The sequence below is a fragment of the Coregonus clupeaformis genome, chromosome 4 (assembly GCF_020615455.1).
Source record: "Coregonus clupeaformis isolate EN_2021a chromosome 4, ASM2061545v1, whole genome shotgun sequence".
Lineage (NCBI taxonomy): Eukaryota > Metazoa > Chordata > Actinopteri > Salmoniformes > Salmonidae > Coregonus > Coregonus clupeaformis.
In genome coordinates this window covers 17147324-17163573 of record NC_059195.1, presented here as the reverse complement: position 1 = coordinate 17163573, position 16250 = coordinate 17147324, and the positions used below count along the sequence as shown (strand labels likewise).

The following is a 16250-nucleotide window of genomic DNA, read 5'->3' as shown; positions in this document are numbered from 1 at the left end:
CCAAAATAAAGGAAACACCAACATAAAGTGTCTTAAAAGGGTGTTGGGCCACCACGAGCTGCCAGAACAGCTTCAATGCGCCTTGGCATAGATTCTACAAGTGGACCTAAACCATGCCAGGAAAATGCACCCCACACTATAACATATACTTTGTATACCTTGTTTACGCAAGTGTTTCCTTTATTTAGGCAGTTATCAGTTTGCCTACAGTTGAGAAGGCCGCAGTTTGGGCAGCATGCGTGTCAAATATACAGCGTGTCAAATATACAGCATGCGTGTCAAATATACAGCGTTGTGGCCATAGACATATAATCCATAGAAGGGTTTTGGAACCTCTTACCCTGGCAATTTGACTGTTAAACTCATTGGTACACTAGCGATGGATGCCAGTCCTGACTTGAATGGGAACTGCCATCTATGGATTATATTTTTATGGTTGGTTGCGGCTGTTGGTTTGCCTTTTACAGATTTCAAAATACATTTGTGGGGAAAACGTGCAGTTTGGAAAGCAAATGCCCACTGCTGAAAAGAGAAGACTAATCTGTCTTTAGAACCAATAGAAGAAAAAACAATTCTCGGCGCTTGTAACGCCAAGGTAGTGGGTTCGATCCCCGGGACCACCCATACACAAAAAAATGTATGCACGCATGACTGTAAGTCGCTTTGGATAAAAGCGTCTGCTAAATGGCATATTATTATTATTATTATTAACAACTCCCAATTTTTAGCTAACAGCAGCACTGTTTTATATCAGTATATCATCTTGAGATAGGCTATTGCCACAATGAGCGCATCGGCCATCACAGTGAGCTGGGGGGAGAGGAGCCTATAAAAAACAAAACCCTGGGACTTATGATTTCTTCATCCGGCCCTCAACCCTTTTTATGTTTGACCTCAGGGTGAGTTCGGGCCTCCAGGTCATCCAGGACTTGTTGGACTTACGGGAGCGGGCATCCAGGGGGAGAAGGTAAGCTGAGTGGCGAAGAGTAACGTGACACTACACTTGCATGCACATCACACACGTGATTGTGATTTTTATTCCCCAGGGAGTGGAGGGTCCCAGGGGTCCACCTGGCGGCAGAGGGCCTCAAGGAGAGGGCTTACCTGGACCTAAGGTTGGTAAAGACCATGCAAAGCCATGAATTGATGGCCAAGACCATATAATTCTCTGATTGCTGTTGTTTGTAGCTAGCCTGTTGTTTTTGCCTGGTGGATTTCTTCACACTACTTTCCATTCTCTTATTTCTAGGGCGATCAAGGTTTACCAGGAGAGCTTGGAGCTACAGGGGAGAGAGGCGTTGGTGAGCCAGGGGCAAAGGTAAGACAAATACCTTATCCACCCTCTTCCAAGTAATAAAAAACACCTTCTCAAATAAGCCTGTTGAACTTGTGATATATTTTAAAAAGCAATTTGTTTATTTTCCAGGGTGAGCCTGGTGCATCTGGCCTGGCTGGCTTACCTGGTCTTCCAGGCGAGGACGGGGCTCCAGGACAGAAGGTGTGTTATTTCACCTTTACACCACTTCTATAGATCCAGTGTAGTTCTATAGATCCAGTGTAGTTATATTGATCCAGTGTAGTTATATTGATCCAGTGTAGTTCTATAGATCCACTGTAGTTCTATAGATCCTGTATAGTTCTATAGATCTAGTGTAATTCTATAGATCCAGTGTAGTTCTATAGATCCAGTATAGTTCTATAGATCCAGTATAATTCTATAGATCCAGTATAGTTCTATAGATCCAGTATATTTCTATAAATACAGTATCATTCTAAAGATACAGCATAGTTCTATAGATCTTATATAGTTATATAGATCCAGTATAGTTCTATAGATACAGTATACCACAAAGAAAAGGAATATGTCAATGTGAAATGGTTTCTGTCTGTCCCATCTACCCTTCGCCACTGCCAGGGTGAGGTGGGTGTAGCTGGCATAAGAGGTCCTGAGGGAGCAGCAGGGATCGGCACCCAGGGCGAGAAGGTGCATTTCACATCCTTAACGTTCTGTCATACTAACCTGTAAGCACCAAGAGGGGGTCATGTAAAATATGCGTGCTCCACCCCTACCAGGGAGACCAGGGTCAGAGGGGCATCCGTGGATTACATGGACCTCCTGGCATGACCGGACCGTCAGGGGCAAAGGTAATATTAACAATAATAATAATAATAATTGGTTGCATTTATGTAGCGCCTACAGTAGGTGCTCAAAGCGCTTTGCATAGTAAGGGGGAAACTCAATGTGTAGCACCCATTATTTTGTGCCAGAATGCTCACCACACATAAGCTAGCATGGTGGAGAGGTGAAGAGTGATATATGCCAATTGGGAATCAGGGGGATGATTAGGTGGCTATGATTGAAAAGGGCCAGGTTGGGAATTTGGCCAGAACAGCGGGTTAACACCCCTACTCTTACGATAAGTGCCATGGTGAGAATAACACTGGCTGAGACCAAACACAATCTGATCACAGCACGGCAGATTTAGTGAACCTGATAGTATTGTTTGCTTTGAACTACCAGTATTTATTAAATGAACGTCTATTTAGGTTATTTACAACCAACACTCAACACACACTCTAGTAACTGCATATTTATTCGAGATTGTTGTAACAGTAGCCCAACAATTTGAGTTCAACCAAAATACACTAGAAGATTACAAAAGTGGCAAACATCTGTGCAGGCTGTTGGTAGTGTAGGGAGTGTTTGGATAAAGGGAGTGTCTGTAGAGTTCGAGTGAAATTCTTGCCCATTCTTCTTTCAGGGGGAGCCTGGCACACCAGGCCGACTGGGCATGCCAGGACTACCGGGACGGGCCATTGCAGGTCCCAAGGTAAGACATCCACATCTATTAACACCCTGTTTCTCTATGCAGGTCTTGGCAGGTACTGTACACATTTGGCAGGCCTGTGAGCTTGCAGTAAGAAACACTGTTACACGCAGTCCATTGCAATGCATCGTCAGATCCTGGCTGATAAACAGCATTGGGATTATCTTATCTCATTCTCTGTCTCAGGGTGATCTAGGCCCTCCTGGTCCCTCTGGGCCTATTGGAGAGACAGGCTATGGGCTACCTGGGCCAAAAGTAAGTGTTGCAATTCACAACAAAGAAAGATATGATATTACTATTACTATGAGGCACATGCTCATCGTTTGAATGATGTTTTTACCAGGGTGACCGTGGTAATCCAGGTCCATCAGGTCCTTTTGGGCCCAAAGGTGAAGGTTTCCCTGGTCCAGTGGTGAGTACTTACAACCAACATGAATTAACTGCAGATTACTGGTGTTAAACCAAACTTAGTCTCTCATTAAGTTTGGATTGTTCCCTGTTCCTTTTTTAGGGTCCTCCAGGCCTTCCAGGTCTACAGGGAGAGCAGGGCCCTGAGGGTGTTGGCATCCCAGGACCTAAGGTACTTGTTATGTATCTGTCCCTAAATCTTCTATGCATGTCAATCTGCTACAACGTACTACATGTCAATGTGAATGTGTATTATGTATTGCATGTGACTCTAAATCTGTATGTCCCAGGGAGACATTGGCTTCAGAGGATTGCCAGGTTTGCCAGGCCCAAAAGGAAAGGGTGTGCAAGGACCACCGGTATGAAGCTAATATTAACAAAACGTCCATTATTCAGCCATAGGTCACATTCTGAGTGTAATACGTGGCATAGCTTAACACATACCAGTAGTCCAGCTGTGATGGCAATGTCAAACTTAATCAACTTTATTTATAGTCTGTAGCCTGTCCGTCCCCTACGCATAACACTAACATAATTGGTTTCCAGGGTAACATGGGAAGGCAAGGACCCCCTGGTCCAAACGGGCCCCCAGGGGAAGGTCTGCAGGGCCCCAAGGTATGTTTAATAACACAGTCCACTCCTGACCTATGACCTTTAGTGTGCTATAGCTCTTTTCCAGGTACATTGCCTTTGGGTAAATGATTGATTGATTTATGGTTCATCTTTTGTATTTTAGGGTGAGCAGGGGTCTCAGGGTGTGACAGGGCCAAGGGGACCCTTAGGGGAAGGATTCTCAGGAGCTAAGGTAAGAGGATGACTTCAACTCATACTTCAACTCATACTTCAACTCATACTTCAACTCATACTTCAAATCATAACTTCAACTCATTACGCTCTTCTACTGATGGATGCAGTGACCTTGTCTCTAACAACAGCCCTCCTGTTTCTTCCTCCTGTCTCTTCACTGCAGGGCAACCGTGGCTTGCAGGGTGAGAGAGGAAATAAGGGTGTAAAGGGGGACATGGGAGATCCTGGGGTTCCTGGAGAGTCTGTGCGTTTTCTAAATATTAATTGTTTTACTGAAATTGCTGTTTTATGTTATTTTGTATAATTTCAAAGTAGTGATGTATGAATCATTCAAATGTTTTCTCATATCTCAGGGGAGGCCAGGAGTAAAGGGTGAAGCAGGGCTTACAGTAAGTTCACAAACTTTACACACTGCTTGATTGATTCTGTGTAATAGAGAACAATATGAAATATGAATATAACTTTCACACTTCTATCACTTCCAGAGAGAAGACATCATTAAATTGATCAAGGAAATCTGTGGTAAGACTAACACCATGATAATAATAAATCCAAGCTAAAACATAAAGAATAAATTAAATAATGTTAGGAGTTATTCAGCATCTTTCTCTTGCTTTTAGGATGTGGAATCAAGTGCAAGGAGAGGCCAATGGAGCTTGTATTCGTCATTGACAGCTCAGAGAGTGTTGGTCCGGAAAACTTTGAAATCATCAAGGACTTCGTCACAGCATTGGTGGACCGTACCACTGTTGGACGTAACGCCACCAGAATTGGACTGGTCCTGTACAGTCTGGATGTCCACCTGGAGTTCAATCTGACGCACTACATGACCAAACAAGATGTCAAGCAGGCCATCAGGAAGATGCCCTACATGGGTGAGGGCACCTACACTAGCACTGCCATCCGGAAGGCTACCCAGGAGGCCTTCTACAGTGCCCGTACTGGGGTTAGGAAGGTGGCCATTGTTATCACAGATGGACAGACAGACAAACGAGAGCCTGTGAAGCTGGACATTGCTGTGAGGGAGGCCCATGCTGTTAGGCCTACTGCTGCTAGGTAGCTCTCTCTCTGCTCTCTCCCTCCCCTCTGTCTGTCCTTGATTGCAGGAGTGAAGTCTGGTGTGCGGGAGTCAGGGTTCCAGCTGCAGCTCATTCACCATAATCACCTCAGCCTTTAAGACCCGGTCAAACTTACCACTCATCGTCAGATCATAGTCAAGACGACCATATATTTGGAACCTGACTCCTGCCTCCGCTTCACTCCTGCCACCACCATCCTGCTCTCCACTACCGGACCTCTCTTTTGGACTCACCACGGACACTAGGACATTACGGTACCACACCTGCCCTGACCTGGATCTGTTACCCTCCCTGTAACCTGGACTTGCTCTTCCCCTATTATTGGAAACCTGGACTATTGAACATTTTAAATAAACCTGTTAAACCTTCTCTGGCTTGGTGTACTTGTCTGCATTTGGGTTCTAATACTGGTAAATCATAACAGTATGATCTGACCAAACGATGAACCCAGCAGACAGTAGCTTGGATACCACCCCAGAGTGCACTCAAATTTGGACTGCCATAGCCAATCAGGGCATTTTACTTGGCCAACATGATACCCTGTTTAAGACGATTGCTGAGGACAGTCAGGTGCTGCTTAATCAGGTTCAATTACTCACCAATCAAGTGTCTGCCCTTACTACCCCTTCAGCCCAGATCAGAGAGCCTTTTGGTTCCTGCTCCAGAGCGCTATGACGGGAACATGGGAACCTGTGGCGATTTTTTGACTCAATGCTCGTTAGTGTTTGAACAACAGCCCCTCACCTACGCCTCAGAAAGAGCCCGTATTGCCTACCTTATCAACTCTACTAGCGGTTCCGCTCGTGCCTGGGGATCCGCGGTCTGGGAGAGTCAGTCGGACATTTGCAACACTTACGTTGCCTTCACCACTGAGATGAGGAAGGTTTTTGACCACCCCGTACGAGGCAAGGAGGCTGCGAAACGGTTGTTTTCTCTTCGGCAGGGGGCTCGCAGTGTGGCGGAGATGGCAGTGGAGTTTCGGACTTTAGCAGCAGTGAGTGGTTGGAATGACGAGGCATTACAAGGAGTGTTCATCAATGCTTTGTCTGAGACTTTAAAAGATGAATTGGTGTCATATGATGAATCGCCTACGCTGGATAATCTTATTTCACTCACCATCAGGTTGGATAATCGGATTCGGGAGCGCCGCCGGGAGAGGAGTGTTAGTTCCAAGCAACCTGTCTGTCATCAACAAACTCCTCCCCGCATCTTCCCTACGGAGAAAGCCGTGTCTTCCCGAGTCGATACGAGGAGCACTGAACCCGAAGCCATGGAGGTGGGTCGTGCACGGTTGTCCTCAGAGGAGCGTGCACGTCGCATTCAGGCTCGGGCCTGCCTGTATTGTGGAGAAGCTGGTCATTTCGTTCCTTCCTGCCCAGTTCGTCCGGGGAAAAGGGCCGGCTCATCATTAATGGGAGAAGTTTTGGTGAGCCGAGCAGCGGATTCTTCCTCTTCTCCCCGCATTCTGCTCCAGGCATCCCTCCAGTGGCAGTTCCAGAATCTCTCTGTTAGTGCGCTGATTGACTCTGGTGCAGACGAAAGCTTTTTGGATAGAGAGTGGGCTCAACAAATGGATTTGGAGACTGTTCCTATGGACTGTCCGCTGCAGGCTAAGGGTCTGAATGGACAATTGTTGACCCATATTACCCATCAGACTGTTCCTGTTTGTCTTAGAGTGTCGGGAAATCATCAGGAGAACATTCAATTCCATATTATCGACTGCCCACAGACCCCTCTGGTCCTTGGTATCCCCTGGCTCATAAGACACAATCCACACATTGATTGGGTGACAGGTAGAATTGTTTCATGGAGCACATTTTGTCATGTGAATTGTTTGTGTTCTGCTCTGACTCCTGCCAGTACTGTGCCTCGACCTCCACTGGAGTCCATGGATCTTTCTAATGTTCCTGACGTGTATCATGACCTGGCATCCGTTTTCTGCAAACACAGAGCTACTTCTCTTCCTCCTCACCGGCCTTACGACTGTGCCATTGACCTCCAGCCAGGAGCCCCGCTCCCCAGCAGTCGCCTGTACAATCTCTCCCGGCCGGAGACGGAGGCTATGGAGAACTACATTCGGGACTCCTTGGCGGCAGGTATTATGCGTCCTTCCTCGTCACCTGTAGGAGCGGGATTCTTTTTGTTGCTAAGAAGGATAAGACCCTCAGACCCTGTATTGATTACCGTGGACTTAACAACATCACCATTAAGAACAAGTATTCTCTGCCTTTGATTAATTCTGCTTTTCCCCTCCTTCATGGTGCTACCATCTTTACGAAACTGGATCTACGAAATGCGTATCACCTGGTGCGCATTCGTAAAGGTGATGAATGGAAGACTGCCTTCAACACACCCTTGGGACATTTTGAGTATCTGGTTATGCCTTTTGGGTTGTCTAATGCCCCTGCTGTTTTTCAGGCACTAGTCAATGATGTCCTTCGGGACATGTTGAATCGGTTTGTTTTTGTCTATCTGGATGATATCTTGATTTTCTCAGAGTCCTCCCAGGAACATGAACTGCATGTGCGCCAGGTGTTGCAAAGGTTGTTGGAGAACAAACTGTTTGTGAAGATGGAGAAATGTGAATTTCATGTGTCTGAGACCTCTTTTTTGGGTTACATCATCGCTCAGGGGGAGTTGCGGATGGACCCAGCTAAGATCTCTGCTGTCACGGACTGGCCAGCCCCCTCTACCCGCAAACAACTTCAACGATTTCTGGGGTTTGCGAACTTCTATAGGAGGTTCATCAAGGACTACAGCCGCATTGCGGCGCCACTCACCGCTCTCACCTCCATCTCACGACCGTTCGCTTGGAATGAAGGGGCCGAATCAGCGTTCGAAGAACTGAAACATCGCTTCGCCTCGGCTCCCATTCTGATGCAGCCGGACCCCGACCGCCAGTTTGTCGTGGAGGTGGATGCATCCGACACTGGGGTAGGTGCGGTGTTGTCACAGCGTTCTCCTGAAGACAACAAACTGCATCCATGTGCTTTTCTCTCAAGGAAACTTTCTCAGGCAGAGAGGAATTATGATGTTGGCAATCGTGAACTGCTCGCCGTTAAGCTGGCTCTCGAGGAGTGGCGACATTGGTTGGAGGGGGCGGAACAACCCTTCATCGTTTGGACGGATCATAAGAATCTGGCTTACCTCCAGTCAGCGTAAGCAGCTCAACCCCCGTCAAGCCAGGTGGGCACTATTTTTGGGAGATTCAATTTTTCTCTGTCTTACCGTCCTGGGTCACGCAACGTCAAGCCTGACGCCCTGTCTCGTGTTCATTCGGCTGTTGATACTGGTAGTAACCCTGAACCCATTTTGCCTCCTACCTGCAGTATTGCGGTCGTCACATGTGACATCGAGGGGATTGTTAGACAGGCTCAACATCATCAAGCTGACCCTGGGAGGGGTCCTCCTAACCGGATGTTTGTCCCTGAGTCTGCTCGCTCCCAGGTACTTCAGTGGGCTCACTCGTCTCCCCTTACCTGTCACCCTGGAGTTTCGCGGACCCTTGACTTTGTGCGACGGAAGTTCTGGTGGGCCACGATGGAGGCGGACACTCGAGCCTTCATTGCTGCTTGTACGGTATGTGCACGAAGTAAGAACTCCACCCAGGCCAGCGCTGGTCATCTACGACCTCTACCTATACCCAGCCGGCCCTGGTCGCATATCGCTATGGATTTTGTCACTGGACTTCCCCCCTCGTCTGGAAAGACTGTAATTCTTACGGTGATTGATCGTTTTTCTAAGTTCGCTCATTTTTTGGCCCTACCTAAACTGCCCACTGCCAGAGAGACGGCTGATATTTTGGTTGAACATGTGTTCCGCTCTCATGGTCTACCCACGGATATTGTCTCTGACAGGGGTCCCCAGTTTGTCTCCCAGGTGTGGAAAGCTTTCTGTAAAGCTTTGGGCATTACATCCAGCCTGTCCTCTGGATATCACCCCCAGACCAACGGGCAAGCCGAGAGAGCGAACCAGGAGATGGAGACCGCTCTTCGCTGTGTCACAGGGTCTAACCCTGGGTCATGGAGCTCCATGCTCCCCTGGGTGGAATATGCTCATAACACCTTGACTAACGCTTCCTCTGGTTTGTCTCCTTTTCTGTGTGCTCTGGGTTATCAACCTCCCCTGTTCCCTTCTCAAGAGAGGGAACTGGCGGTACCCTCGGTGCAGTCCCACATGCGCCGCTGCTTCAAGGTCTGGAGGAAGGCCAGGGTAGCTCTGTCCCGAGCTTCGGCGTACATGCAGAGGCAAGCCAACCGTCACCGGTCCCAGGCTCCCGGTTACTCTCCTGGTCAAGAGGTATGGCTGAAGTCACGGGACCTTCCATTGAAGGTGGAGTCTAAGAAGATGGCGCCTCGTTTTATAGGACCGTTCAAGATACTGTCTATTGTTAACCCCTGCGCGGTTAAGCTACAGCTTCCTGCCTCCCTACGGGTTCATTCCACCTTTCATGTTTCCCAGATTAAGCCTGTGTCGGTTAGCCCTCTGTGCCCGCCCTCTCGTCCCCCTCCTCCGCCCAGGATCGTGGGTGGGGGTCCGGTCTACACTGTCCGGCGACTTCTGGATGTTCGCCGCCGGGGGTCGTGGGTTTCCAGTACCTGGTGGATTGGGAGGGTTATGGTCCTGAGGAACGTTCCTGGGTGCCCAGGAGCTTCATTGTGGATCCTGCTCTGGTCCGAGAGTTTCATAGGTTACATCCCGATAAACCCCGTCGGCCGCCAGGTGGCGTCCGTAGAGGGGGGTACTGTTAGGCCTACTGCTGCTAGGTAGCTCTCTCTCTGCTCTCTCCCTCCCCTCTGTCTGTCCTTGATTGCAGGAGTGAAGTCTGGTGTGCGGGAGTCAGGGTTCCAGCTGCAGCTCATTCACCATAATCACCTCAGCCTTTAAGACCCGGTCAAACTTACCACTCATCGTCAGATCATAGTCAAGACGACCATATATTTGGAACCTGACTCCTGCCTCCGCTTCACTCCTGCCACCACCATCCTGCTCTCCACTACCGGACCTCTCTTTTGGACTCACCACGGACACTAGGACATTACGGTACCACACCTGCCCTGACCTGGATCTGTTACCCTCCCTGTAACCTGGACTTGCTCTTCCCCTATTATTGGAAACCTGGACTATTGAACATTTTAAATAAACCTGTTAAACCTTCTCTGGCTTGGTGTACTTGTCTGCATTTGGGTTCTAATACTGGTAAATCATAACACATGCTGCCAACGTTGAGATGTATGCCCTGGGGATTGTCAACACCTCATATACAAACCGGGCCGAGTTCCTGCGTGAACTTAATCTGATCGCCTCTGACCCTGACAGTGAACATATGTACCTCATCGACGATTTCAACACTCTACCAGGTGACTAACACGGTCATATGTGTGTAGTATCACACATTACTTAATACAAAGCTGTTGTTCAGTAAAAACAACTTCACCCTTTATTCTGTCATACAGATATCATATATTATACTTTAACTGAGGTTGTCATTTCTCTCCTGTCTTTCAGCTCTGGAGTCAAAACTTGTTAGCCAGTTCTGTGAGGATGAGAATGGAGCCCTTGTGTTGAATCGCATCGCTAATGGCTTTGGAAGGAATGGGAACAACGGCTATGGGAACAACGGACATGGGACCAACGGACATGGGAACAACGGACATGGGAACAACGGGCATGGGAACAACGGACATGGGAATAACGGCTATGTGGACAGCGGCTATGGAACCACCTATAATAAGGATCCTATCCTAAATCCGAGTAGACGCACCAGTTCCCAGAGTCACATCAGAGGCCGTGGAGATAACTTTACTCTGCCCCTCAATCCTGGACCACTCCCAGTGCAGGTCCAAGTAGGCCTTTACAGGACACATTTATATCATACAAAGTAACTCTCCTTAGGCATTATAGAGGACCAATTGAATGATTGCTTTGTAATAGTCATTGCTCTGCTAGTCAATTAATATAATTTTAGCAGTAGAGGGTTGAGTTACCGTCTAACTAATCTATGTGTGTGTGTCATCAATCAGGTGGATGATGAAGAGGGTGAAGATTTAGACATAAGGAACCGCGTGCGAGGAGGTAGTACTGTGGCTGTAGTTAACAAAACAGTATCCATCCTCCCTGCAAGGGAAAGCTCCCACTCCAACACAGCTGTCTCAACATCATCATCAGGATCAGCATCATCATCATCCTCAGGAACATCAGGTTCACCTTCATCGTCCAGCAAGGGCCAATTTCGGCCTGTATCAATTCCAATCCCTAATTCTATTTTCCCCCAAGGTTAGGACCTAACACTGCAACATGTTCACAACTACATCAATAGTCACGTCATCTCTCAATATGTTGTGTTAGATTAAGAAACATGGTCATTTCTGTCTTGGAAGTTAACATTCAAATATCTTTACACGTTTTCAAATTCCTTGAATGTATGTCATACCTCTCCTTCGATGTTGTTTTGTCAGAATCCATCCCGCTCGATCCCCTCTGTAACCTGAGTTTGGACCAAGGCACCTGTCGAGAGTATAACATCAGGTGGTATTACGACAAACAGGCCAATTCCTGTGCACAGTTCTGGTATGGAGGCTGTGAAGGAAATGCCAACCGTTTTGAGACAGAGGATGAGTGTAAGAAGACCTGTGTTCTATCTAGAACAGGTATGTCCCACAGCTCATAGAGATCTTAAGCCTCTGTGCTCTGTTTTCTGGCATTCTTTTTGACATGCTCTCTCTGTATTTTCCACAGCTGGTTAAAACAGGCAGATGATCAATCAACTCATCAGAACAATCATCCATGGAACCAACTAACCAAAGTGCAGAGGATTATTTGAACAGTATTTAATAATAGTCAACTACTGATATCTAAATATGGTATATTTACAATAGGCATTTATCATTGGAAATAACTATCTTTTGCAGCTCTCTGTGTCTCTCTCTCTTGAGGTGTAGAGAATTGGGGAGGGACATGCTACTTCTAGATTTCATGAAGTTGCCTTTCTTTTCAGATGTATGGTTATTTGAACAACATCTTCATATTTATGTGGACTTTATTTACGGAAGTCTGAATTTGAAGAAAATAACGTTGCTATGGTAACTGTTTTATTACATTTGAAAAATGATCACATACCTTACTCTTATTAAATTAATATTGGATGAACTAATCCATTCAATACCTCAATGTTACTCAACCTTAAGCTGTACTGAATAAAGGGGAGAGGTTCAAGCCCAACTTTTGTCATTTCAGGTTTACCTGAGAAAAACATCACATAATGTCAATTCTCATACCTCTTAGCCATAAGCATATTGTGCTGCATTATGTTGTCCCACAATATCATCTTATAATATAGGGATAGTCTTCTAGAATACATTATTTTTGTAGTATATGTTTGAATTCAGTTTTTTTTAAGCAAAATAAATTAAATAGGTGCTGTAATTATTTTTCTTGTTTGTTTAATGATATGAATTAGTCCGTTTTAGTGACAGTATGCAACTTGTACTATGGATTTTTATTTCCTTAGTGTTTTAGGAAATCGCACGTTACTGTTGATGAAAAAGCTAACTTTGAAATGAATCATATTTTTTACATGTGGACTGATTTTGATGATTTGGTTTTTATTGATTGAAAAAGTATAGATTGATTGATTGATTGATTGATAGGACAGCCTGAACATGTGAAAGTTGGTTTGGTGTCCCGTGTAGCTCAGTTGGTAGAGCATGGCGCTTGCAACGCCAGGGTTGTGGGTTCGTTTCCCACGGGGACCAGAATGAAAAAATTTATGCACTCACTAACTGCAAGTCGCTCTGGATAAGAGCGTCTGCTAAATGACTAAAATGTCTCTAGCATGAAAGGTTCAAGAGTTACTATTATTGTTGGTGGGTTATTTAATGCTAATCTATACACATTTAAACAGTTATAGTTTATAATGTTTTGAAAATGTAATTCTTTAAAAAATATTTTTAGCTGAAATGGTTAAATAGCAGTAGCATTTGAAATGTCGACCACTGTGTTCTTATGGTTGGCATTGAATCCATTGCGTTTTATGCTAATTTCTGCAAATGAATATTGTTAAAGTTTATAAAGGTTATAGACAATTTGAAGTTAGGATAGCCTGAACGTTTTAAAGCTGGTCTTTTAGCTTAAATGGCCAAGGAGCAGGATCGTTTTGAATAGAAACCACTGTATTCCTATGGTTCTCATTCAAACCCATGTTATTTTATGCAAATTTAAAATGGTTATAGTTCAAAAAGTATAAATAGTATAAGAAAATCTGAATAAGAACAATCTAAATTGGGTCAGTCTGCACACTTCACCGTTGGTTTGGTGTTGATAGCTTAAACGCTTCAAGAGGTGTAGCGTCTAAAATGTTCAATTTCTTTGGCCCTTTTATGGCTATTGAAATGCATTGGAGATCATTTTAAATATTGTTGTAGATCAAAAAGTATAAATGCTATCGAAAAGATTTTCTCAAGCAATCTACTTTGGGGCAGTCTGCACATTTGAAAGTTGGTTTCGTGTTTATAGCTTAAAGCGTTTAAGCACTAGAGTGAGGGGAAAAATACAACAATAACTAGAAAAAGTAACGTTTCTGAAGAAACTTTGTGTGCTTGCTTAATCTGTGTCAGGGATAGCAATACAAGAAGTATATGTAACATTTTAAGTTAGCCTGAACATTTTAAAGTTAGTAAAATGTTCATAACTTTAAAAGGTAGAGTCTAGCGATTTGACATAGATGCACAAAGTAAACAGCATAGTGGGTCAATTTCCGCAACAACTAAGAGCGTTGGAGAGCGAGGAAAAACTTCTCCACTGTTTTGGTCCGGTGGCTACCACGTTGTAAGAGTGTGAAGCGAACCCGTACACATGTGCAGATATTGTGTGTGACTGTGCGAGAGCGAAGTCTTGCATCTTGCTCATCACAATATCTGTGGTGCTGCTCATTCAACGTCATTTGCAGCATTTACTCTAATTTGCAAATTAATGCAAATTCATCTAACAAAATCTAAGCTATTGTAAGTCGGAATAGCCTATGTTGTCTAGTTGGATTGATGTTTCTATCTTATATCACCAATCTTCAGTATTCAGAAAGTATTCATACCCCTTGACTTATTCCTCATTTTGTTGTATGTGTGTGTGTGTGTCTGAATTCAAAATAGATTAAACATACTTTTTTTCTCACCCATCTACACACAATACCCCATAATGACAAAGTGAAAACACATTTTTAGACATTTTTGCAAATGTATTGACAATGAAATACAGAAATATCGAATTTACATAAGTATTCACACCCCTAGGTCAATACATGCTAGAATCACCTTCGCAAGCGATTACAGCTGTGAGTCTTTCTGGGTAAGTCTCTAAGAGCTTTGCACACCTGGATTATACAATATTTGCCCATTATTCTTTTCAGAATTCTTCAAACTCTGTCAAATTGGTTGTTGATCATTGCTAGACAACAATTTTCAAGTCTTGCCATAGATTTTCAAGCATATTTAAGTCAAAACTGTAACTCAGCCACTCAGGAACATTCACCGTCTTCTTGATAAGTAACTCCAGTGTATACACTGAGTGTACAAAACATTAGGAACACCTGCTCTTTCCATGACATAGACTGACTAGGTGAATCCAGGTGACAGCTATGATCCCTTATTGATGTCACTTATTAAATCCATTCAGAGGGTGAATGGGCAAGTCAAAAGATTGAAGTGCCTTTGAACGGGGTATGGTAGTAGGCGCCAGGCGCACCATTTTTGTGTGTGTCGAGAACTGCAACGCTGTTGGGTTTTTCATGCTCAACAGTTTCCCGTGTGTATAAAGAATGGTCCACCACCCAAAGGACATTCAGCCAACTTGACACAACTGTGGGAAGCATTGGAGTCAACATGATCCAGCATCCATGTGGAACGCTTTCTACACCTTGTATCGTCCATGCCCTGATGAATTGAGGCTGTTCTGAGGGCAAAAGGGGGTGCAACTCAATATTAGGAAGGTGTTCCTAAGGTTTTGTACACTCAGTGTATTTGGCCTTGCATTTTAGGTTATTGTCCTGCTGAAAGGTGGATTTGTCTCCCAGTGTCTGTTGGAAAGCAGACTGAACCAAGTTTTCCTCTAGGAATTTGCCTGTGCTTAGCTCTATTCCTTTTATTTTTATCCTAAAAAACTCCCTAGTCCTTGCCGATGACAAGCATACTCATAACATGTTGTAGCCACCACCATGCTTGAAAATATGAAGAGTGGTACTCAGTGATGTGTGTTTGATTTGCCCCAAACGTAATGTTTTATATTCAGGACAAAAAGTTAATTTCTTTGCCACATGTTTTGCAATATTCATTTAGTGCCTTATTGCAAACAGGATGCATGTATTGGAATATTTTTATTCTGTTCAGGCTTCCTTCTTTTCACTCTGTCATTTAGGTTAGTATTGTGGAGTAACTACATTGCTGTTGATCCATCACAGCCATTTAACTCTGTAACTGGTTTAAAATCACCATTGGTCTCATGGTGAAATCCCTGAGTGGTTTCCTTCCTCTCTGTCAACTGAGATAGGAAGGACGCCTGTATCTTTGTAGTGACTCAGTGTATTGATACACCATGAAAAGTGTAATTAATAACTTCACAATGATCAAAGGGATCTAACAATAGGTGCCATTCTTTGCGAGGCATTGGAATACCTCCCTGGTCTTTGTCGTTGAATCTGTGCTTGAAATTCACTGCTAGACTGAAGGACTTTACAGATAATTGTATGTGGGGGGTACATGTTAAACACCATTATTGCACACAGAATTAGTCCATGGAACTTATCTGACTTGTTAAAGGACAGTTTTACTCCTGATGTTATTTAGGCTTGCCATGACAAAGGGGTTGAATACTTATTGACTCGAGACATTTCAGCTTTTCATTTTTTATTAATTTGTACAAAATATTTAAAACATAATTCCACTTTGACATTATGGGGTATTGTGTGTAGATCAGTGTCAAAACATCTAATTGTATCCATTTTAAATTCAGGCTGAAACACAACAAAATGTGGGAAAAGTCAAGGAGTGTGAATACTTTCTGAACGCACTGATTCTTGAAGAATATAACTTATAAATGCCTCATGAGCATAGTTCAACTGTCCCCATCAGAACCCAAA

At 44.6% G+C, this 16250-nt stretch overlaps 1 protein-coding gene across 1 annotated transcript in view; it reads left to right on the top strand.

Annotated features, from left to right (window-relative positions):
* Positions 1-12663, top strand: part of col28a2a (collagen, type XXVIII, alpha 2a) — a 31125-nt gene extending 18462 nt beyond the window's left edge. The window contains exons 15-37 of the mRNA XM_041859805.1: positions 899-967; positions 1047-1115; positions 1250-1318; positions 1427-1498; positions 1916-1984; positions 2074-2145; positions 2763-2831; positions 3015-3083; positions 3172-3240; positions 3340-3408; positions 3527-3595; positions 3783-3851; positions 3973-4041; positions 4207-4287; positions 4397-4432; positions 4529-4565; positions 4664-5074; positions 10336-10482; positions 10631-10790; positions 10881-10968; positions 11146-11333; positions 11564-11772; positions 11861-12663. Coding sequence (XP_041715739.1) covers positions 899-967; positions 1047-1115; positions 1250-1318; positions 1427-1498; positions 1916-1984; positions 2074-2145; positions 2763-2831; positions 3015-3083; positions 3172-3240; positions 3340-3408; positions 3527-3595; positions 3783-3851; positions 3973-4041; positions 4207-4287; positions 4397-4432; positions 4529-4565; positions 4664-5074; positions 10336-10482; positions 10631-10790; positions 10881-10968; positions 11146-11333; positions 11564-11772; positions 11861-11868 — 2268 coding nt within the window. The 3' untranslated portion in view covers positions 11869-12663. The remainder of the gene's footprint in view (positions 1-898; positions 968-1046; positions 1116-1249; positions 1319-1426; positions 1499-1915; positions 1985-2073; positions 2146-2762; positions 2832-3014; positions 3084-3171; positions 3241-3339; positions 3409-3526; positions 3596-3782; positions 3852-3972; positions 4042-4206; positions 4288-4396; positions 4433-4528; positions 4566-4663; positions 5075-10335; positions 10483-10630; positions 10791-10880; positions 10969-11145; positions 11334-11563; positions 11773-11860) is intronic.
* Positions 12664-16250: the final 3587 nt, after the last annotated feature.